This window comes from Brassica napus, chromosome C2 (genome assembly GCF_020379485.1).
Source record: "Brassica napus cultivar Da-Ae chromosome C2, Da-Ae, whole genome shotgun sequence".
In the NCBI taxonomy this organism is placed as follows: domain Eukaryota; kingdom Viridiplantae; phylum Streptophyta; class Magnoliopsida; order Brassicales; family Brassicaceae; genus Brassica; species Brassica napus.
In genome coordinates, this window is record NC_063445.1 from 4,539,947 (window position 1) to 4,563,107 (window position 23,161).

The 23,161-nt window shown below is 35.0% G+C and overlaps 3 protein-coding genes and 1 long non-coding RNA gene across 14 annotated transcripts; 3 read left to right on the top strand and 1 right to left on the bottom strand.

The window, feature by feature from the left end:
- Positions 1 to 64: 64 nt before the first annotated feature.
- LOC111215124 lies at positions 65 to 3,086 on the top strand. The gene is made up of 2 exons (XR_002664275.2): positions 65 to 2,671; positions 2,773 to 3,086. It is a non-coding gene; the product is annotated as an uncharacterized LOC111215124 (long non-coding RNA).
- Positions 3,087 to 5,299: 2,213 nt separating this feature from the next.
- Positions 5,300 to 8,543, top strand: LOC106425744 (plant UBX domain-containing protein 5). Of its 3 annotated transcripts, none has more exons than XM_013866454.3 (7): positions 5,300 to 5,800; positions 5,894 to 5,970; positions 6,223 to 6,366; positions 6,475 to 7,268; positions 7,465 to 7,786; positions 7,864 to 7,959; positions 8,026 to 8,543. In XM_013866454.3, exons 4-7 carry the CDS (start codon positions 6,940 to 6,942, stop codon positions 8,398 to 8,400), a joined length of 1,122 nt encoding a protein of 373 aa, XP_013721908.1. In that variant the 5' UTR covers positions 5,300 to 5,800; positions 5,894 to 5,970; positions 6,223 to 6,366; positions 6,475 to 6,939; the 3' UTR covers positions 8,401 to 8,543. The 3 variants fall into 3 exon arrangements, with proteins under 3 accessions (XP_013721908.1, XP_022555787.1, XP_048602479.1); XM_022700066.2 differs by having other exon boundaries at positions 5,305 to 5,800; positions 7,465 to 7,756; XM_048746522.1 differs by lacking the exon at positions 5,300 to 5,800 and having other exon boundaries at positions 5,843 to 5,970.
- Positions 8,544 to 11,554: 3,011 nt separating this feature from the next.
- LOC125581318 lies at positions 11,555 to 17,601 on the top strand. 9 transcript variants are annotated; one of them, XM_048746525.1, is made up of 14 exons: positions 11,555 to 12,299; positions 12,419 to 12,517; positions 12,863 to 13,144; positions 13,227 to 13,319; positions 13,429 to 13,497; positions 13,664 to 13,725; positions 13,801 to 13,873; positions 14,613 to 14,685; positions 15,119 to 15,632; positions 15,724 to 15,810; positions 15,900 to 16,100; positions 16,194 to 16,634; positions 16,743 to 16,985; positions 17,075 to 17,601. In XM_048746525.1, the coding sequence occupies exons 6-14, from the start codon at positions 13,707 to 13,709 to the stop codon at positions 17,371 to 17,373; spliced, it is 1,950 nt and encodes a 649-aa protein (XP_048602482.1). In that variant the 5' UTR covers positions 11,555 to 12,299; positions 12,419 to 12,517; positions 12,863 to 13,144; positions 13,227 to 13,319; positions 13,429 to 13,497; positions 13,664 to 13,706; the 3' UTR covers positions 17,374 to 17,601. The 9 variants fall into 9 exon arrangements, with proteins under 9 accessions (XP_048602482.1, XP_048602486.1, XP_048602487.1 ...); XM_048746529.1 differs by having other exon boundaries at positions 16,200 to 16,634; XM_048746530.1 differs by having other exon boundaries at positions 14,613 to 14,664.
- A 665-nt stretch (positions 17,602 to 18,266) lies between these two features.
- LOC106384884 (la-related protein 1A-like) lies at positions 18,267 to 22,651 on the bottom strand. The gene is made up of 15 exons (XM_048746523.1): positions 22,251 to 22,651; positions 21,647 to 22,109; positions 21,376 to 21,532; positions 21,169 to 21,259; positions 20,987 to 21,058; positions 20,736 to 20,900; positions 20,504 to 20,649; positions 20,302 to 20,371; positions 20,108 to 20,212; positions 19,715 to 20,028; positions 19,475 to 19,618; positions 19,304 to 19,367; positions 19,082 to 19,227; positions 18,896 to 19,000; positions 18,267 to 18,819 (listed from the first exon to the last, which is right to left on the bottom strand). Exons 1-15 carry the CDS (start codon positions 22,482 to 22,484, stop codon positions 18,672 to 18,674), a joined length of 2,424 nt encoding a protein of 807 aa, XP_048602480.1. The 5' UTR covers positions 22,485 to 22,651; the 3' UTR covers positions 18,267 to 18,671.
- Positions 22,652 to 23,161: the final 510 nt, after the last annotated feature.

Sequence of the window (23,161 nt, forward strand, 5' to 3'; positions counted from 1 at the left end):
TATATATATACTACGAATAATTTATTAGTTTATGTCTTATACCAAAAACGATCTGTACAAATAATTTATTTAATACTAATTTTCCTTTTCTCAAATCATAAACAAAAAAAGATTTGTACAAATAATTTTGATAAATTCTCGAGGAGAGTCATTTATATTTTATCTTCACAAACATAGTCATTAATAAATAAAATTACCAAAATAATTTTAATTAAAGATTAAAAATATATTTTTATCTTAGGGTTAATTAATCTAAACTTATAGTATAGAGTTAAAGGGTAAGTTCTTGGAGTTATGGTTTCAAATTTTAAAATATTTAAAAATAAATATTAAAATTTTTAAAATAAAATGAAGCTATTTTGGTCATTTTCTTCCTCGAGAGCTATTTTGTGACAAAAACTTAAAAATAACTATTTTTAATACTAATTTTCCTTTTCTAAAATAATAAAGAAAATATAACTGTAAAGAATTGATAGTAATTATCCTTTTTTAAAAAAAAAATTGACCAAAAAATTGTAAAAAGTGTTTAATGTTAATTTTCCTTTATTCAAATCTGATTTTTAGAAAAAATAGGTAAAAGTAATTTTTGTTTTTACAAATCCTATACCAAAACTGATTTGTATGTTCTTTTCTTCTTATAAACTGATTTGATTGCGAATAAATGGTCCTCTAAACAAAATGTTACAAAAAGTCAAGAAAATCGATAACTTAAATTCACCATCTGTAAGACATAGCTATAACACCTTATACTGATTTTAAATTTGAACTCACACAAATAACCAAAGAATTAATAACGAACCACTTATTTCTTTTGAGTTCTCACACTAAACAAGACCTTCAAGAACGAATCCACGCTGCACACTCCAAGTCTACATCTATAGGCCAAGTACACAACAATCTATCATTGATTTCAACAATCTATCATTGGTACTTAACTGTATAAGTATGTTTCCCAAATAAAACTTCATGTTAAATTCCAACTAAATTAACTTTGTTACGACTATCGGCTATTTATTCTACTTTTATTGAATCGATTAGTCAAAACTACTTATGTTATTCCATTTTGAACTAAGCAACTTCAAAACAAAGTAATACACTACATTCGCTAATCACTATCAAATGGATCGAAAAATATCATTATCTTCTAATATATTTTCATTTTTATATTTTTGAACATATTTTCTTTACTAAAACCATAAAATGAATTGTAAATTCATGTAAAAATAAAATATACGAATCCGGTGCGTAACGCCAGAATAACACTAGTATATATATAATCATAGAACATGTCCTTAAAAGCTAAACAAGCAAGTATACAAAAATGAGAAGGTGCATATGATCAAAAATTAAATATTTAGAAATAAGCAAATAAATGCCCTACCAACCACGTTGGTCAGAAAATATATTTTAAAAAAATGTATGTGTTTTCCCTTCCGGCTTTCTTATCTAAATGCAAGGCTACGTTGGGGTATGTTTCTGTTGTTGCTAATTTATCTGCAGTTCTACAACCATCATTAATCACACTCAGTGATTTCCATCTCACTTTATCATCAGACATATTTACCCATTTGGATTAATAAATTAGAAATGCCCTACCATTTACCACGTTTCACATGCAGATTGATCCAGCTTGTTACTTTCTCTAACATTTATTTCACCTGTTTTCAGATAATCGTAACCCAAATAAAAATCGAAGCAAAACTGTTCAGTGGCGCTAATCCATCCATATATCACTATTCGACAGTCTCACCTACAAATGAACGAATAATAAAGAAGTCATTCATTAAAGTATGAAATGTAAAAACGCAAACCAACACTACAAAAGAAAGTGTGGATTGTATCACTTAAATTGTATCAGTTAAATAAATGATCTCATTTTAAATCACTTATTCCTAAATGAGACAAATATTAATAATTTGAAATCAATTATAGGAATTGATGTTATTATTAACTAATGTTGCATCAGTTCAGTAAAATGATATATTTTTTCATTAATTTGTATCACTTTAATAAAAATGATATTATTTTATAAATTTATATCATTTAAATAATTGATGTATGTATTAGTTTGGTTAACATCACTTATTAACATGATACATAATTGACATCAGTTAAAAATGATACTAGTTAAAATTATATAATTATATTTTCATCAATTTACTAAAATAATATTATTTACTTTAGGTTGCCTCTAAATATTTGAAAGTAGAAAATTAATTTGCATTAATAAAATAATTAATTAACAGATATATAACGTAATATTAACATGGAATTATGTGTAGCAAAGCAAATCTATTGCAATCCCAAAAAAATAGGAACCACGAACACGTCCAGTTGAAACAACTGATCACTTGAACCAATCGTTAAAATTAGTTTTCTACAAATATTAACGATACGAGAAGTAGTTAATATCTTGTGGCTTTAATGAATGCATCTTATTTTCTTTTTTTTGTCAAGATCCTCTCTCATTAAGCCTTCGTCTTCCTCTTCAGTTCTTAAACTTGTTTATGAGTTTAAAATTTATTGTTCTAACATTAACAAATTTTAACAAGCATCAAACATTTATTTCTCATATGAGTCATGATGTTTGATTTTGTTTCTTCTTGTGGAGGATATGACAAAGAGACCAAGGTTTGCTAATCAGACTAATACGCTGGAAAACTCTCAAAAGGTATTATTTCCCCCTTTTCCTCTTCTGCCAGTTCTCATGTTTTAGAAAATTACAAGTTTATAACACTTTTTGTTTATGAATTATATATCTTTCTTTGTTAGGAATTGGAGTCTTCGAATATTTTAGAAGTTGACTCAAAATCTGGAAAAAGAGTAGACGTCAGAGAATATTGACGGGTGGATAGTTATACGATGAATCTCGTTAACTCAGCTTCATACCATCAACTGAGACGAAGAATGGAAATAGAGATATAAAGATCTAGAAGAAGAAGAAGAAAAGAAGGCAAAAAAACAATGTTGAAGTTTCTTCAATGTAATTTTTTTAATTTTGTTTTTCTGCTTATACGTTAGATTGTAATTTTTAATGGAAATAAAATTAAAAATTGATTAAATAAAATATTTTATTTATTTATTAATATATTGAAACAAATTTATTTAATATTCCGAATTGATAATTATAAACTATAAAATTAATAATTCTATTAAAATAGTATTAATTTAATTTTAAATTAAATATATAAATGATTGAATCAATTATTTTAACTGATGTTAGTATTAATTTCAATTTTAAAAAATGATGTAAATGTTAAAATCACTTTTTTACAATTGATATAAATTGACATCAATTATAGTAACTGATATGAATATTTGATATTTTTACATCAATTATTATTAAAATGATGTAAATTATTTGCATCACCACTTTCAGAGTCATTTATTTAAGTGATGTAAAATTCGTTTGCATCATTTATAAGTAATGCAAAAATAGAAATTAAATGATGTTAAACCACTCTTTTTTTGTAGTGCAATGATTCATATATACAAGTCAGACATAAACAGTACACAGATAATAAATAACTAATCTCTACACTATGTTGCACCGGGACGGATACGGGGACAGATACGGGAACGGGGGCGGGGACGGGAAACGGCTAAACTTAAAATTTATGGATACGGGTACGGCATGGGTACGTTAATAAAAAAGAAAAAAAGAATATATATATATATATATATATAATCAAATCATAATTCTCATATAAAATAAAACATTAGAAAATTGTATATAGACAAAACAAAATATGTATAAACATAAAATTCAAAATAAAAGACACATGTAACATAATTCGTATATAACTTGAGAAGCATGGAACGTGAAAAGAATATAAACTAAACAACACGCTTATGTAAGAATTGGCAAACGCAAAACAGAGTTTGTAATACTTGCTGTGTTTTCCTTAGACATGGAGAAATGACAATTGATGAAAAAGATAAAAGATAGTAAGGGTTTGCTTAAGATTAAAAGAATATAGTTTAAAACTTTGTAACCATAATCCTTTATATAAGGATGTGTTTCCTTGTTTTTCAATTGTTTTCCAAATATATGACATAATAAATGTAAAAATCGATACTGGATTTACATCTGAAACGTTTCCACAACCTAGCTACACGTCCCCAAAAACCTTTGCCATCCCCGCTCTATCTGAAACGTTTCGGAAACGTCCCCAAGCCGTCCCCACCACGTCCCCGTCCCGGAAGCGCATCTGGTACGTGAGACGGCAGTGAATTGCCGTCCCCGTGCTTCATAGTCTCTACATCCCCGAATTTTTGGCATAAACAGTATATATACTCATTTTGTAAGGAACAAATTTAGATTCCTTTAAATTCACATTTTTTTAATAACCAATCATATTGTCACATAGATTAGTGAATAAAAAAATATTAAATATCTTTTTTAAAAATAAAAATAAATGAAAAATAATGCATATTTTAATGACGCTAACGCCGCCAATTAAATCCTAAACCAAAATCTTATACCCTAAACTCAAATCTTATACCATAAAACCCAAACCTACACCTTAAACCCGAACCCTAAATTTAAACAATATACTCTAAACCCAAACTCTATACCCTAAACCCAAACTCTAGACCCTAAACAAAAACTTTAGATCCTGAACTCAAATCCTAGACTCTAAATCCAAACTTTAAACCCTAAATGATGAACCCAAATTGTGGACTATAAATCCAAACCTCAAATCCAAACTTTAAACTCTAAAAAACAATATCAACATTAATCCAAACATTTATAGTTTAGGATTTCGGATTTGAGTTTAGGGTTTAGAGTTTGGGTATAGAATCTAAAGTTTAGAGTTTAGAGTTTAGGATCTAGGGTTAGGGTTTACAGTATAGAATTTGGGTTTAGGATATATAGTTTGGGTTTTAGGGTTTGGATTTAGGGTATAGGGTCCGGGTTTAGGGTCTAGATTTTGGTTTTGGTTTTAGGGTATAGGGTTTGAATTTAGGATATATGATTTTTGGTTTAGGGTTACGGTTTGGATTTAAGGTTTAGGTGGCGGTGTTAGCGTTATTAAAATTAACGATATTTTTTTTTCTAGTTATTTTGATTTTTAAAAAAAATATTTAATATTTTTTATTCATTAATCTATGTGGCAATATGATTGGTCATTAAAGTTGAGGTGAATTTAAAGTTCATCCTAGGGTTTCTTATTTAAAACCGGTTCGATTTTTAATTTATTGTAACTTTATTCGTTGAACCAAACCATTTCTTTTAACCAGACTATATGGTCGTATATATCACCTTTTCCCCATAACCTAATTAAAAAAAAGGTGTAGAGAGCAGCAGCCGTATTCCTCTTACGATCACCTCTTCTCATTTGATCTCCCAAGCTCTCTACTCCTTATCTCGTATCATTCATTAATTTGTTCTCTTTCTCTTCACCTGCGTGGTTGTTCTTATCTCCTCTCCTCACCATCTCTCATTCTCTTGGCTTTGATGGCGATCAAAGGAGGAGCACCATCGTCGTAACCAACCACCACGAATTAACGTGCGGAGTTGTGTCAGCCCGCTGTAGATCTATGCCGTCATCATTCAAGCAATCAAAAACCACTGCCGTAGATCCGATCTGCTGATCTCGCCTGTATGGTTGCAGCCGCGAAGCCGCTATCACCACTCGTCTACTTTGCGATCTCGTTCCATGTTCACCGTAAGCTTCCGCAATTTGTTTCCCATACGTGATGTCGTGTTGTACGAATGACCTTAATTGTGTTATTTGGTCAAACGTGAGCTCATGCATAGGGGTTACATCTCATTTCCTTGTTTCTTGGCAAGCAAGTAATTCCAACCATAAACCCTACCTTTATATATTTTTTAAAATATATTTCTTGTTTCGAATCTAATTTCCAATATGGTGTGTCGTGGCCAAAGTCAAAATCAATGGTGAATCTCTAGTTGTTATTGGTGATCAAGTCATCTCGTGCTTATGATTTCTGATCTTAGCTAAGGTGAGGGTATATTCCATAAATTTCGTATTAGTATAAAACTTTTTTATATCTTGACAGTTTGGTGTCTTTGAAATAATTGTATTTATTTATTTCGTTTTTAAATTAATGATTTATACGACTTTTACATTCAGTTTTTGAAATATTTTTATAATTCAGTTTAAAGATGTATTTTTCTTGAACTTATTTTATTAAATATTTTGGTATTTTATTCCGTTCTGAATAACTCGGTGTAATTCGATATTTTACCTGTAGTAACACGCGGTGAGGAGGAGACGGGTGCTACACATTTAGTTGGAGATGGAAAGATTGACCACATAAATGATTTGGAGAAACTGTGATCAATATAATCTATAAGCAAATCAATATAAGGAGATGCTAGCCAAAGTTTTATTACGGGTAAATGAAACATGTTACAACTCTGTTTTATCCTATTTCAGTATATACCATGACAACCTGATATCATAACACATTAACACTTGACAAGTTATTGGTTTTGTGTGTTAGGTCATCATCATGGACGATGACTCAGGGTTCTTGTAGTGGACGAACTTAAAGTAGTGGTTAATGGACTCTTTGACTGACAGTCCACAAGAACCTGAGCCTGATTATCAAAAAAGGCAGTGAGTTCTTTTACAAATCTTGTTTAAAAAAAAAAAAACAATTACCAGCAACAGAGTGTTGTACTTCAAGTGTTTGCTTTACTGAGAAGAAGATTCAGAAAATACCTTTTCGGTTCAAAATTCTGATTTGGTTCGACTTTTCCATCCGCAAATGTTGGTTGAAAAGTGAATAGGCATAAAAGCCTTTGGGCCATTTTAGGATTGAAACCGTTTCTAAAACAATACAACGACGTCATTTCCCGAAGAGAAGGAAGCATGACGGTTGAAGAGAGAGATATATTATTCCGATTCCGAAGACGAAATAGACGAAAAAAATAATCAGGAAGAAACCTAAACAAAATATCAAACCATGGAAGAAAGCAAGACGATGACGACGGAGATGAACGAGAATCTGATCACCTCTTTCCTCGAGATCACATCCTCATCAAGAGAAGAAGCTGCTTTCTTCCTCGAAAGCCACCACTGGGATCTCGATGCTGCCGTCTCCACCTTCCTCGACAACGACGCCACAGCCGCCGCCGCCGCCAACGATCTCCCAGCTGGTCCAAACCCTAGTCTACCTCCTCCTTTGATCCCCGCCGCGTCTCCTCACTCTCCGTCCGAAAATCAAGGAGCTGGTAATCCGTCTGGGAGCATCCGCACGCTCGCCGATCTGAACCTTTCCCCCGCTGATGAAAGGCAAGAGTACTACACCGGTGGACAGACTGTTGTAATCATCTTTCATTAGCAATGTGGAATCTTGATGAGACTCATCTTATCCAAAAGCTGAAGAATTGTGCTATTGATCGCTTAATCATGTTTTATATTTATTGTTTGTGTTGGCTTCTCTTTTAAGCTAATGGACTTTTTTTTGGATTGTGCCTTGTGTGTGTAGTGGGATGATGGTTCAAGATCCTAAGAAACCAAAAGACGTTGATGCACTCTCTGAGCAAGCTAGGCTGTCAACTGTGGACATACCTGTTGAATCATCGAGATTAGCTTCTACAAGCGCTTCTGGGATGTTGTCTGGTGAACCTGTTCCCTCTGCTCCTCAGCAGCCGCAGGAACAGCAGCAAGACAAGCTTCAGTCGGTTATGCACACCATCACTTTCTGGAGGAACGGTTTCACCGTTGATGATGGTCCTTTAAGGAGGTTCGAGGACCCTGGAAACGTTACCTTTATGGACGTAATATCCAATTTTTTTCTCTCATTCAAGGTTTAATACAACGTCATAGTACATGTTATTTATTGAAATAGGAATCCTTATCATAAATGTTATGTCTTTCTTTGCAGAGCATTGCGAGGTCAGAGTGCCCCTGTGAACTTGAACCAGTGGATAGGAAGAACAGTGTTCGTGTTGAACTCGTCAGGCGTGAAGACAACAACATAGTAACTCTCATTCCCTTCTCTCACTATAATCCTCTGGATTCTTAGTCTGTATCTCTTGACATGCAGGAACCACCAAAGCCCAAAAATTCATCCCAAGGTGTAGAGAGAACCCTTGGAGCCGGATTAGTTGCAGCAGAAGTACAAGCTCCACCCGCACAGCTGAACACCGCACCAGTACCATCAGTAGGGCTAGTTGTGGACCAAGCAGCACCAACAACTTCGATCCAGCTAAGATTGGCAGACGGGACACGCCTTGTATCCAGGTTCAACAACCACCACACGGTGAGAGAGGTGTATGGGTTCGTCGACGCTTCAACACCTGGTGGCTCCAGAGGGTACCAGTTGTTGACCATGGCGTTCCCTCATAAACAGTTGACGGACTTGGACCAAACCATCGAGCAAGCTGGTATAGCTAACTCGGTCGTCATCCAGAAGTTTTAGTTTTATTCAGATTTAAGACCCCATTCAGTTTGTCTCTATCTTTCTTTGCTTGTTTTTTTAAGTGTTTGAGAACCTTTATCGATGATTCAACTACTTGGTCAACCTTTAGGATTTGGATAATTTGAGATAATCGTCAAATCTCATTTTTTCCTTTAAAATCAATTTCTTAGGCTTTTACAGTTTCATTTCATTTTATATTCCAAAGTTGGAACTAAAATTCAATAAGAAATGGTGACTCAACTACAGTAGACTTATTTTATATCCTGGATCTTTTAGGGAGAGTAACTCCGCCTATCCTTTCCGGCGAAGACTGTGATAAGCTAGCGGTGCCATTGGCTTTTGTTCAGAAGAAACAGAGATCTAAGAAGTTTAAATATAGTGGCTAGTTGTGAGACTCCCTTTAGGATAAAGGTTTAGGAGTCTGATTAAATAAAGAATAAGAAAGTCAAACGTTGTTGTTTAATAATTGCATTTCTCTTATTAGTATCAAGTGGTAAACATTTGGAAAGTTATCAAAATTGATCAATTAAAAAGAACTAGGTAATAAAACACGCCTTGCGCAAAATGTGATTATTAGTTTCGTTATTTTTTAATAAAGAGACATTAATCTGTTTAATCTGGATATTAGTTTGGTTTTAGGTTGTTTTATAGTTTTTAATCTCCTAAAATATAACTATCATTTTAAATCAATATTTATTTGGTTTGTTCGGTTAAAATGTTTGATGTTTTTAGGTTTTTTTTCATGTGATATCAAAAATTACTATTATTTGTTTGTTTTTGTGTTATGAATCTTAGATGGTCGTGATGTCGAACCAATGGTTTCATATTATAGTTTCTAAACGGATAATAGTTAAAAAAAAAAGTTATTAAGACAAATCATTTTACTACAATTTGGTCGATATTGAAAGAAGCATTAAGAAAAATAATATTTTAACTTCCAAAACATTTAGATATTTCAGTTGTGATAAATACTTAGTTATAAGGTGCTCACGTCAATGTGCACATGTATGTGTATGTAAAAGTATATAAAGATGGTTGATAAATATATAAATATATTGTTAATTAATATTAAATGATATTTTTTTCAAAATAATACATGAAAAATAAAATTCTTAAAATGAAATGATTTAAAAACAAAATATTTTAAAATTTATATAAACTATAAACTATAATTCTTTAAATATATATATATAACGGATCAAAATTGGATATATGTTCCTATAAATATTGATATTTGTGATTTGTTATTTTTTTTTTAAGAATATTGCATTTTAATATTTGATTTACTTCGTAGAGTAACAAATATCCAGATTTTTTGGTTCGAATAAAAACGGATAACGAATCGAATCAAAATTTATGAATAATTTGTCCAACTCTATTCGTAAACAGTAAAAATAACGTTAAGAAGAACTATGCATGTGAGTATTATATTAAAAACGTAAAGTACATAGTGTAAACATATTTATATAGAGTTTGGATGAGAAACTCTCTACATGTGACATGTGTTCATTTTAGTGTAAACGCATTTATTACAACGTTTCTACACGTGACATGTGTCTAATTTAGTGTGAATACATTTATTACAATATTTCTTCTTTAATATATAAGAGTTCTTATTTTCTCCCTTTTTTCTATCTTTCTCTCTCTCTTATTACGGAGAAAGCACATGTTTATCATTAGTATCAAAGCTTGATCATGACTCCTAAGCAAGATTCTGGTGCAGCTAATGCAGAGAGGATCTCAGCCGTGTAGAGTCAGCTGCGCAATGTTACCGACTCCATCGAAAAACTTAGAGAGGCGGCTAAAAGCATCTCCAAAAAGCACTCAATAACTTTAAATATGAAGTTTTTTGCTATTTAAAAAGGAACTTCAAAACTTCAAATTTGAAGTTTCGAAGAGTGAAACTCTATATTTGAAGTTTCACTACTCAAACTTCAAATTTGAAGTTTCATATTTTTATGCAATTTGGTCCACACAATCATAGATCATATTTATGATTCATAAATATTTTCTTGTTTATTGTTTTAATCCTTAAAAAAATTATACCTCATAAATATTTTAATTTTTGTTTACAGATTTTAAATTTTACACATAAAATTAAATAAAACTTTAAAATAAGATTTAAAATATTTTAAACTAGATTTAAACAACAATGATATACAAAAGAAACTTAACAAAAGAAGATTTTTTAAAATTACATAAATACATAACTATTACACAAATTTAAATATTATAACAACACTAATAGTCATGTAAGTTTGATCTGAAATCTTCAAAAATTTCAAATATTTTTCCAAATTTTTTTTTGTGTAACTGAAGAGGGTTGTTGTTGTTGTTTTGATGTTTTTATTCGTACAATTCTTTATTGTTCATATCGAATATATTCACGAGTATTAATATCATCGAAAAGAAATTAGTCTTTTAGTAATATTTTATGTTTCTCTTTTATTCTCTTGTTCCGATCTAATGATTTACAAGTATCAATATCACCCGATTTCAACAACTTTTAGCTCGTAATCTACAAAGTAAAAAGGGGAGAACCATTTTTACTTCAAAATGCACTAATAGATCATATATTACAAAAATCAATTTATGGAATAATATGGTATTTTGTTTGAAGTTTAATATTAATTAAGTTATTTTTATTTAAAATTTTATATTTTAATAGAATATTTTATTAATTAATATTATTGTAATATGTTTATATATGTGCTAATTATTTACAAAATTTTTATGAATTCAAATTATTTATGACAAATATAAAATTATATTATAAAATATAAATAGTTTTGAAGATGATTTTTGAAATTTTGCTTTTGGAAAAAACATATTTAAATTTAAATATAGAATTTTGGAAACTTAATTAGTTACTTTTTGGAGATGGTCTAAAGGCCAACGATCGCCGTCACCACTAGGAGCAAAAGGCCGATGGGCGACATGAGTTCTTGGTTGCGATGATACAAAAATTGAAACCGGTGGTGCGCATTAAGGAGCACATCAACCCGGTTCAACAGTCGTTTCCATCAGCGATCTCAGGAGGAGATCAGAGAGTGTCAGGCGATGGATCGAACCCTGTGTTGCGGCGAACCGGTACTCGACTTGACAAGGGGATTTTGCTGGCCCCAGATCCAGCGATATAGGAGGGCAACACCTCGATGTACAAAGGCGGATCTTCAGGATTTTCACCTCAGCATCTTGCTTACGCGTGTCTTGTGGGTTGTGCTATAACTTGGCTGCGAATGAACCAGGATAGAGAGGCACCGTTGGATGGTAAGGATTCCAAGGAGAAACTTAACAAGAAGTTCAAGCCCACGCGAGGAGGGACTATCATAGGTCAGATGTTAAGGTTGAGGCACACTGGAACAATCTCAGAGTACCGTGAGCGTTTTGAAGAGCTGTCAGCGGAGGTACCACACATTCCTAATGATGTACTTGAAGAGATGTTTTTACATGGGATGAGGAGATCCATGAGAGAACGAGTGGTGCGATACAGACCAGTCGGGATGGATGAGATTGTGTACCTTGCTAAGATGATTGAAGAGCAAGAGAATGAACGAAATGGGTTCCAGTCACGATCATTTCAGAGAACACCATCTCTGAGTTCAGACACCAAAATTCAACCGCTCAGTCAGGTCAAACAATGAGACAACACCCCGGGGAGGAAGCCTTCCGAAACTACAAGAGATCTCAAGGGAACCAAGCAGAAGAAGACTGTTCATAACCCTTGTCGACATTGTGGGCAGAGGTTCTTCTCGGGTCAGGGTTGTAAGGTTTTCCAGAGATACAAATATATGGAAGTAGAAGAAGAGCATGAATCAGAAGACGATGAGTCTGAAGAGGCAGACGATACAGAGGAACAACCAACACAAGGGCTGAAGGTGTTATCTTTGCTATCAATGGTGGGTTTAATGTTAAAGTACAGGAGTTTCAATCAACATTACTATTTTCGTCTATCAATCTATCTGAATATTTCCACTAAACTGTTATATCCTCATCGATATGCATATGGATCGTGCAGGAGATTCGTCCATGGACTCACATGATGGAAGTACCTCAGCTTCATGGGTTTCGTTCTGCTGCAAACCGTTTATTGGAGGCATATAATATGCTTCTCAAGGTATAATCCTTGTCTCCTTGTATCTTAAAAGCAACACAAAGCAATACAAGCTTGTGTAACGAGCTATACTCATCATCTTAACCTGTAATTCAAGAGTAAGAATACAGAAATTAAAAGCAAGACATTTTTGTAAAACACAGATGAAAAAAAACCGGGTGATGCAAAGCACAACATAGTATCAGAAGCACAAAATATATTAGATGCAGACGCATAAATTGCCTGAAATAATATTGTAACGACCCCGGTTTAGTAGCTCATGGGTTGGTTTTATTTAATTTTTTAATTTAACCAAACCTTTAATAAACCGAGCTATATATATCTATATGCATGTGCGTACAACTCCAGTTTAACCTATCAAAAAGCTGCATACGGAAACTGCAGCCGCCATCGACTTCCCACTCTCGTCCTCTGTCCTCTCCTCGCAGTTGCCTCAGTCTGAAGAGAAGAATCGCAGATTCGCCGCCGCAACCACCGACAAGAGCACTCGTATACAATGGATAAGAAGCCTTGCGACAAGAGATACCATTGTTATCCCTGTACTTATGGTATGCCAAATCTGAGATGTGAAGAAGAAGAGTCAACATATCCATCGCCTTTACACCTCACGTGTTCTCTTAATAAGCTATTGTAATGACATTTTTCAGATCTAAGGAAATAAGTTTCTCCGTCTTTACTATTTTCTCTCATATATCTCTTGTTCTTAACTCAGATCTTCATTTTCTTACAACTCTGAAGTTTATTCCACCGGCGAGCAGTTGGTCTCGACATCAGCGATCCCAAGTTCATTGAAAAGCTTAATGAGGCAAGTATCAGTTTTCTTTTGAACTATTTATATATATATACCATTGGGTTCCATTGATGAGTGATAGCATCTGACACTAACTGGTGTATTTTGTGCTACTATGTTCAAGATTGGCTTTACATGGACGTTGAGGACTCTAATGCCGCCACAGAGTTTCAGGAACTTGCTTGCTAAAAAGGTAATTTCTTATAAAACATTTGATACATATTTTTGTACAGATCGGATGAGCTTACAACACAACCCGTAGCAGTTGAATACACTCAAAAATACCTAATCGAAGTAAAGGATGCAACTGATATTACATGATTTTTAAAGCTACTGCTAAATTGTGTTGTTTTATTTAGGTCTCAAAGGAAGCAGAGAAATTAAAAAGCTGGTTGGAGAAGAATGAAGCTAAGTAGAAAAAGTGAGCGTTGCTTCATTTATCTTTTAATATCTTTAGAATTAGAGAGAGAGTTAACATGACAAAACTTTGTAACAGGAGTGCTATGTGGAGCAAGCAAGTGTTCACGTCAGATGAAGTGTACGCCAAAGTATTTACTCTGCAAGACAAGGTACACAAAGATTAGTTTGTTAAATAATTGAAGTCAGCAAAAAGGGTTTTGTAAAGCTTATATATAATATTATTATCTTGAATTTCCAGTTAATATTTATTATATAAAAACTTATATATAAACTATTATCAAGATTTGCCGTTATTATAGAAATCTATTATTATGAAATAATGAATTAAGAAAATTATTTAATATCGGATAAGCTTGGTAAAATATAAATTTAGTACATCATAAAGTGTATAAATTTGTCATTAACTCGATAGGTCTTATTTAAATTTCAATTTTTTTCATTCTAATCCTTAGTTCGAATTGGATTAGGTTAAATTTTTTAGATATAGATATTTTTATCTAGACCTAAGTAGAAACTTGATAACAATTCACCTATGCACGTGATTATAAAATACAAATACGCTAAAACTTATGTGTTAAAATGAATTTTTAATTATAAAATAAATCTCATACCTAATTTTTAAAATAATCTTAAAACTATTATAAAATGATTTTATGTTTTATGTTTTTTTTATGAAATTAACATCAAATAAAACCTGTTGCAACGCAGCAGCTCATATCTAGTTTGGTTTATAAGAGTTACATAAGTTTTGTACTTCTAAGAATCTGATTTAAAAACAAGAGGACGAGCTTTAATTCTTTTAATGAACTTAATTTATATCTTTATTAAAAAGTCATTGGGACATTTGATTAAAAATTGAATCGTATTTGATTAAAAACTTTGTAACAGGAGTGCTATGTGGAGCAATCAAGTGTTCACGTCAGATGAAGTGTACGCCAAGGTATTTACTCTGCAAGACAAGGTACACAAAGACTAGTTTGTTAAATAATTAAAGTCAGCAAAAATGGTTTTGTAAAGCTTATATATAATTAAAAGTTTTTATAAGAGGTTAAACTTTTTGCATATCTTATAACTAAAAAAGAAAAACTGCGCTCTTTGAAAGCAGTATTAAAAGAAATAATAAAAATATCTTTCATATTATATATTTTTTTTAAAAATGTATTAGATAATATCTCAACAAATGATTATATATCTTTATCGTTTTTCATACATACAAATCTATCTATTAGATTTCTGTTACAAAACACACAATCTCATATAAATATTGGATTTATGTTACAAATGTGGTCTCGGTCCATTTATATAATAGCTACAAAGAAAACATAATTGTATATATATATTATTATATAAAAGGTGGATCATTTATTTAGTTGATATTTTAAAAAACAGTGCAGGCTATCTCAAAACCTGCTCGTAGATTCTTTGTACACCAAATAACAATCACACGAGGCTTTTTCCCGGGCAAGGGATTTGGAAACACCTTTAAGGGTTTAAGAGAATGCGCAGATCTGACGGTTGAGAGTATGCCAACACGCTTACTTGAGATCCAAGGGTTAAAAAACATGCGAGGCAGCGCTTTACAGATATATCTTTCAGCGTCGGGACGCCGCATTAACAAGAAGAAGAAAGAAAACCCCTCTCTCACTCAAACGATCTTAGCGAGTGAAAGTTTCCGATCCGATCCTCATCGTGGAACCATGGACGAGCCATACTCCCGATACGACTTGTCAGACCCCTTCTCAGATCCAGACTTCATGAATGACTTGTTAATCAACTTCATCAGCCCAGACGCCACCTACTCCGAGTACCTAGCCATCACGCGAGTGTTGTTCAACATCGTAGGCTTCATCGGTATCCACCCAGTCTCCAAACCTCATTACGGAAACTGGCTCACCCCAGTCGAGTCCAGTAAGATCTCTCTCTCTCTCTCTCTCTCTCTCTCTTAATCGAAATTTGCTTGGATTTCGATCTTTCTTTAATTTGTTCATACGTTTTCCAGGGAAGAATATCATTCTCTGGCACAGACCAGGCGGCGATCCTAATTATGGAACTCTAGATGATGAAGCGATCATCCCATTTGATTCCAGTAAGAAGATCTCTCTCTCTCCATCTCTTCTTACTCGAAATTTGTTTGTCAGATTTAGATCTTGGTAAATTCGTTAATGCCGTGTCCAGGGAACAATACATACTTCTTCTGGAACATGGATGACTACCCAGTCCCTGTGGATACAGATCTTGCAACTGTTCGTAAGAATATCATAACGGCGCTTCGTTTGATGGGCTTCGCGTGGAGTGTGGACATCTGTGTGGATTGTAAGCAACCCGAGAACGTCGAACAGGTGCTCCAGGGCAGAGGAATTACTTACTTACCCAACTGTAAAAGTTTCTCACAACACTCTCTCTTTGATTTAATTATATGCCGAAATAATCATTTTAATTTAACTACAAACGTTTGATTTTGTTATCTAGTCACAGGTGCTTACCGCAAAGTGAAAGCTGTGCCTACTCTGGATATGACTCTCTATATGCTTCTTTTGGCAGAAGATACTGCACCAGAACATGCAAATGTAGCCGTGATCGTCAAACCAGATAGTGATCCAAATAGTGATTTACGAAGGGTTCTGCACTGTTTGGCATCGAGGGGTCACAATGTTCTCCTTGTAATGCCGCCACCTGATGAAGAGTTTAACTTTAGTGAGTCGGCTCTAGTTATTGATGCACGATTCTTAGGTGGAGGAGTGCCTAGGTTCATTTATCAATATCAGCCGCAACCTGATGGTAGTGATGAAGAGTATGATCTTTATGAAGCGGATGATGTTGATGAAGAGGATGATGTTGATGAAGAGGATGATGTTCATGAAGAGGATGATGTTAGCCATGTCTCCAACAGTAAGATGGTAGATTTCTCCGGTAAGGCCATATCAAATTGTTTGTTTGTTTTAGATTTCATCTGTCACTTTAAAAATTATAAATGGTATTTAACCTCTCTCTCTCTCTCTCTGTTTTGCATCGCTTCAGAGCCTATCAGACTCGTCAAAGGGAGTAGGACAGTCATCTTCTGGGACGCCATGGATTGCCCATTCCCTCTTTCTCTCTCTCCTGATCAGATCTTCGAGAAAATCAGATCAGCTCTTGTGGGAAGAGGTTACAGTGATAATATTACAGTCTGGGCTTATGTCGATGAGTACAGGAAATGGTCTTGGAGAGACAAGTATCTGGGTGACAAGACGTGGGATTCAAGCATCTACTTTCTTCCCGGAGGTGATTTCCAACTTTTTTTTTCTCTTCGTATGTATATGTAATCTACATGCATCTCACTTCCGTTGATTTTGTTTTCTTTTTTTTTTCAGGGGATAAGGACTCCAGACGTATCAGAATGTTAAATGACATTCATCTATTGTCAAGGGACGCTCCTCTGAAGAATCATGGAGGAAGTTTGATCCTAGTCTCTGATCATTTCTTCCATGATCCCTACTACATGGAGATGTTTAAACACAACATGGAGTCCAAAAGATACGCTTGTGTTTTGATCAGCAACATGTCAGATAATCTCAGTGAATGGCCAGGGGCTATAGATAGAGCACTCCATTTTGGAGTTGAAAGAAGAGTATTAAAGCTGACTTCCATGTTGCAAGTTCCCGGAGGTTGAACCCGGAAGTTGCAAGTTCCACGTTCTACTTCTGAAGGTACCAGTCCACTCCACTCCACTCTACCACGGCTCTTATTTTTACGTTTTTTGCTTATGAGATCGTACCAACCAAACTTTAAACGCCCTGTAGACTCTTCGCTGGGTCGATTTTTCCACGTTACTTTGATGGGTGTTGGTTGTGAGGATATTTTGTCTATGCTTTAATCAAATTGGTGGAATTTTAAGACATTGTTATTGTTTTTTAGCGCTTTTACTGTTTATTGCATAACTTGTAGTGTAAGTTTCGTACAAGATTTGAAGCTAAAACAAACAGAAATATAAAGAGACTGCAAAAATAAGAACGATGCCTTTTAGTGCCATCAAAAGGAAAAAAAAAAACTAGCATTATCATCTTTGTTATCTCGTCTCCTTATACTGTTATGAGAGCTTCCTCCGTAGTCAAACTCGACACTGTTTGCAATTAGAGAAGCCACTTGGTTCTGTAATGGATAGACATGTTCTAGGCTCCAGTATTCAAAACAGGCCAAAGTATGCACGATATAAGTGGAAGGTGCGAGGTCTGGGAACAGAGAGGGGTTGAGTAATGCCTGCACTTGCTTCCTCAGAACAAGTTTCAAAGATCTCTCTCCTGAACCTCATATTTTAGCAGAGATTCAATGGCCCAACCAAAGCTCATTAACTCACTCTCCACTTTGGTCCAAGCTTGGTAGTCTTATCAACTGAATAAACTTAAACTTGCAACAAAGGAAGTAAAGTTTTTAAAATGTTTATATCAAAGGTAACGTTTCCGAAGTTATTCAAAATATACTACTCATATGAGGTGTTTTCTTTCATTTGGAACTAGTCTAGGAGTTGTGCTCGACAAAGATGCAAGATACGCAAATATGACAAAATTTACAACAAAAAAATGTAATAGAAGTTTGAAGTAAACAAATCTCTTGCTGTTTCTACAGAGACACGACAACAACCTCTCTTTTTGTTCCAAAACTGAGCAAATAGAAAATGAAATCTCTATATATACAAAAAGGAAAAGATTACAAGTTTTGGGGAGAGGGCGAAACTCTGGTCTAAGATGAACGCACGCCTCTTCAGTCAAAGCTCTGTTTTGTCTTTGCAGAAAAGAAAAACACCCAAGGGAAAAAATATCCTTTTAAAAATTCAGAGCGAATAGCTTCACTTGGCTTTGGTCACTTCCCCAGAAAAAGATGCACAAAAATTTTAAGGTCAAGATTGAGAGGATCGTTTGCTCAGTGGCAAGAAGCCTATGATATGTCTCTGCCCTTCGTCTCTTCAAATCATTAGTGAGACTTGTTTTCTTTATGGCTGGTGATTGGATCCTTTGCTCGGAAGTCGGCTATGCTACGGTATTCTTCCTTCAATAGCTTCTCTAGCTCAGGATGCTTCTTTATGGTTGGTTCTATTTGGCCTCGATAGTGGTGGAAGGCCCTGCAGAAGAGATAATTTCTTAAGCGACATCACAACGATCAACCAATTGTCTATAAACAAAAAAGAGAGCCCTTACCAATATTTTTCCAAGCCGTATAGGTTTCCCTTATGGTAGAAGTCAAGCGTTAGCTGCTCGAAGTCCTTGTAAAGGTCCTCTTCGAATTTCTTCTCCAGACCATAACTAAAGACATAGAGCAGCAAGTTGGTGAGATTGGGTTTGAACTAGAGAGCTTATCAGATGGAAAACGGATGAAGGTATTACCTATAAAACCTGAAGAGACACTCCAACCCATAGTTGTAGTTGCCAGCTGCATCCTCAAGAGCAAACTTCTGGAAATCCTCATACATAGACGGGACAAACGTTTCTCTGAGGAAATAGGACCAAAACCGGTACAAATGATTCATTTCCTGAAAACAGAACAGCCAAAATTGAGACACATTTCCAAGAATTATCTCTCATAAGAGACCAAGGAGCATGGTTTACCTCACTGCATCCGCTCCCCAGCTTCTTTCTTTCATTTAAGCACCGCTTGCGATACTTCAAGTACCTATGAGTAGAATAAAGAAAAAGAAATGAGATTAGAAGATCTTCTCTCACAAAAGTAATGCTCCATAACAATAAACTCAAGTAGTATAACCGAATAACTATACTCACTTTTCTTGTTTGAACCCATTGTCTTCCAGCAGTTGGTGGCTGGGATGTTGAAAAGGTGGAAATGATTTTGGTAAAGACCCCACAGGTGGACTGCTGCCAGAAAGAGAGCATTGTGGTGATGAGCTCAACTTTGAAAGCCTGTGCCTGTAAACCGTCACACAAACAAAATTATTTAAAATGAAAAGGCAGATTAAAATTAAGAATAAGTTGGGAATATCATGGAATTGCTAGGATACTGACCCATGATTGTCTGGTGGTGTAGAACCAAAGAAGAACCCAATGGAGCTACTAGGCGGACTTTCTGAAGTATGAGAACTGAGACTAGCCCCATGGTTTCTCATGTTGCCAGAGAAGAACCTCCGTGCATGTGCAATATGATGTTTGTGGGCTCCCTTACTCTGCTTCCTCCTAATGCTATGCTCTTCACCTCCATCATTTGCTGCAGAATTTTCGCCTAATTTAGTGTTCAATCCTCCCCCAGCTTTTACTTTTCCGTCTCTGTTATCCAAATGGGAATTGTTCTTCCTACGACCAGATCGATTCTTTTTGAGCTCCTGTTTCATCAGATTGGTGTTTAGAAACTAGACTCCGGAAAAGGTGCAATCATATCATTTTGTCAAAGAAAATCCTAACCTGCTCAAAGTAGTAAAGACCATCGTTTATTGTGGAGGCAAGCTCCTTGGGAATGTTTTTGGCCTTTGTCCCACTGATTCCAGTGCCATCACTTCTCCCACTATTCTGTCCAGCATAAATGGAACGTGAAGACTTAATTCCACCAACAGTGTTCAAGTATATAGACAAGACAACAAGTTCCATCAATGTAATACCTGGGTAACAATTACAAGTTTCTGAATATCATGATCATCAACAGCAATATCATCGTCTTCATCATCAATCCTACATAAATTCAAAGAAACCAAAGCATCAACTCCAGAACTTTATATGTGGCTTCAGGTTCACATCAAAAAGAAGCAATATTGGAAAACGGATGAAGCAATATCAAGAGTAATCAAGTTGTGCACACACTACCTTCTGGACATGGAAAGACCACTCTTTCTTGGGATTTTATGCTCCAGATCCATTTCCTCGTCAAGCAAGAATGTGTTTGAAAAATCGTCTGATAATGATTTCAGATTATCACTTTCATATACATTGGTTCCTGATGACTGAGCTCCCTGTACCACAAACGGAAAAGCTATCAACTTGAACGAAAAGTTGGCAGTTTTACAAAAATCTCTAATCAAAGGAAACAAGTCTCTACCTCTGAAGAGAACGCAGTAGGCTTTGAAGAGTTTTTAAAGTTATCTTTGCTTGTTACACTCTCTGAGGAATCTTTGTCATTGTCTCCAGTTTTCTGCTCAGAGGCCGGCCTTTTAGATGCAGGAACCCACTTAGACCACTCGTCACGCTTACGTATCTTGTCACCCTATAAAACACCAACACTTCAACAGAATTAAAAACCCCAACGCTGATTATTACTAAAAGAAGCAAGATGGCTTACGGTAGTCAGACCTGCACTTCAACAGAAGTAGAAAATCTCAACGCATAGACTATAAACTCTACATCCATGGTCATCATCTTAACCTGTAATTCAAGAGTAAGAATACAGAAATTAAAAGCAACACATTTGTGTAAAATGCAGATGACAAAACAGAGTAATGCACAGCAAGACAAGCTTATGTTACGAGTTTTACCCTTTTGAAGTCAGCAATGATTTTGATGGGAACCCATCCTTGTTCATCCATTAAGGAAATGAGGTACTGATCATTCTGAAGGTTTTCGTCACTGAAAAAAGGAATCAATATACGGAAGGTGACATGCTATTAACCATCAAAGCTGAACTCAAGGCATGGACAAAGTATTAAAAGCACAAAATACATAGATGTAGACGCATAACTTGCCTGAAGTAATATTCAATTTGTTTTATGACTCTATCCTTTAAGTCGAGTTGTTCTGGAGACAGAGCTTGAGGACCCTGGTTACCAGGATATGGACCAAAGCGTGGAGGATATCCTCTTATAGCTCCAGGGGGTGGACCCGGCAAGTAGTACACAGGACCTATGTCAAACGAAGAAACAAAAAAAAACAGCAATTTAGTTATCCTCTATCTTAACACCAGATATGCTCAACCGGTCCTTTTTAAAACACCTTGACAGAGAATCAACATCTTACCGGGAAAGCCAGGACCAGGACCAACCATGAACCCAGGACCTTGCCCCATATACGGAGGCCTCACAAAGTTCCTAGGTCCAGCTCCAGCTCCATGCGGCATGTTTCTTGGGCCAAAACCCCTCTGGTGCTGTCTAGGCTCCCCTTGAGGAGGAGGTGGTGGAAGAGGGGAGGCTTGCACTGGCTTCTCGTTGCCAGACTCCGCAGCAGGAGCTCCAGGAATAGGGTAAGGAGGATAAAGAGGATATGGAAAATCAGGACCAGTGGGATACGACATAGGTGGAAAAGGAGGTGGATGATAAGGTACAGCGTGCATGGGGTAAGCAGCAGCAGCAGGAGGAGGAGGAGGAGTGGGGCCAGTTTGGTTGCTCTTCGAGCCTGGCTTTGAATAACGGCCAGGTGGATTCTTGTGCGCAGGGTTAGCCTTTCCACCAGCCTTAGATTTAGCATGACCAGTTACTACAGCCTACAGATCAAACAATAAACTCAATTCTAAAGGCGCGTGAATCACAGACGACGTGAACTTTAAATTCGATAAGAGCTATAGTTCGATCAAGTTTCGCAAAGCTATGATCCAATTACATTAACGATAGGTTTATTGAATGACCTGAGAATGATTTGGGATTGAGGTCGGAATGGATTTAGCCGCCGCCGCCGGAGGAGGAGGATTCTTAGGACGGGGTTGTTGCGCGTCGGCGAGGGCAGGCCACGAGTGAGCACCCATTACCGGTGCGTCGGCGGGCTCTATCGGAGCTGTTTTCCACGGAGACTTAGTCTCGGAGCCAGTGACGTGGCCGATCATTTCGCGATCATCGGCTAATGATCTCTCAGTCTCCGCCATGATCAGAAAGCTCGATTGAATTGGATCAGAGGCAATGTGATAAAAAGAGAGAGCCGGGAAGCAAAAAAGTATGCAAAGGAGGGAGTGTGGGTGTGTTTTGGGTGGCGCTTTTAAGAGTAATACCGTGAAACACTTAACGGCAAAACCCTAGTTCCACTACACTATTCTTTTTAATTCAATTATTATCCTTTTTGCAATTTTAATAGAAAATGCATTCTTCTTTTTCATGACGGTATATTTAATTGATATTTAATTGTACATTTAATGTCATATTTATTTTGTTTCTTGGACATGCAATCTCATTGTTCTTTAGTATGACAACAATTTTAAATTTATTAGTTGACTGGAAACGGAAACAAAAAAAACTTTTAACCCCCAGCATTTTAGCTAGCATTCATGAAAAAAATAAGCATTAAAATGTCGTTTAGAGTCATTAAAAAGCATTAAAATGAAAAAAAAAACATTTTAGCTAGCATTCATGAAAAAAGCATTAAAATGACTCTAAACGACATAATCAAATTTTTTTTTAAAAAAAACACCCATATCAAATAAGTCTACTTAAGATTTTATATTATGAAAATAAAAACCAGCAAACTTAAATTTTACTGGATATATTATTCAAATATTAATTGTGATCACGTCCAAACATCTGGCATGTGATTAATATAGTATTCCTA

What these genes read in the sequence shown, in the direction of transcription:
- LOC106425744 (XM_013866454.3), top strand. Translation starts at nt 6,940, where the DNA reads ATGGAAGAAAGCAAGACGATGACGACGGAGATGAACGAGAATCTGATC. An exon ending in ATTTTTTTCTCTCATTCAAG is followed by an intron (nt 7,787 to 7,863) that starts GTTTAATACAAC and finishes CTTTCTTTGCAG; the next exon opens with AGCATTGCGAGGTCAGAGTG. An exon ending in GGCGTGAAGACAACAACATA is followed by an intron (nt 7,960 to 8,025) that starts GTAACTCTCATT and finishes CTTGACATGCAG; the next exon opens with GAACCACCAAAGCCCAAAAA.
- LOC125581318 (XM_048746526.1), top strand. An exon ending in TATTTACTCTGCAAGACAAG is followed by an intron (nt 14,686 to 15,118) that starts GTACACAAAGAC and finishes AAAACAGTGCAG; the next exon opens with GCTATCTCAAAACCTGCTCG. An exon ending in CATCTACTTTCTTCCCGGAG is followed by an intron (nt 16,986 to 17,074) that starts GTGATTTCCAAC and finishes TTTTTTTTTCAG; the next exon opens with GGGATAAGGACTCCAGACGT.
- LOC106384884 (XM_048746523.1), bottom strand. Translation starts at nt 22,484, where the DNA reads ATGGCGGAGACTGAGAGATCATTAGCCGATGATCGCGAAATGATCGGC. An exon ending in CTACTGCGTTCTCTTCAGAG is followed by an intron (nt 20,650 to 20,735) that starts GTAGAGACTTGT and finishes TTTGTGGTACAG; the next exon opens with GGAGCTCAGTCATCAGGAAC. An exon ending in AACTTGTAATTGTTACCCAG is followed by an intron (nt 20,213 to 20,301) that starts GTATTACATTGA and finishes TATGCTGGACAG; the next exon opens with AATAGTGGGAGAAGTGATGG.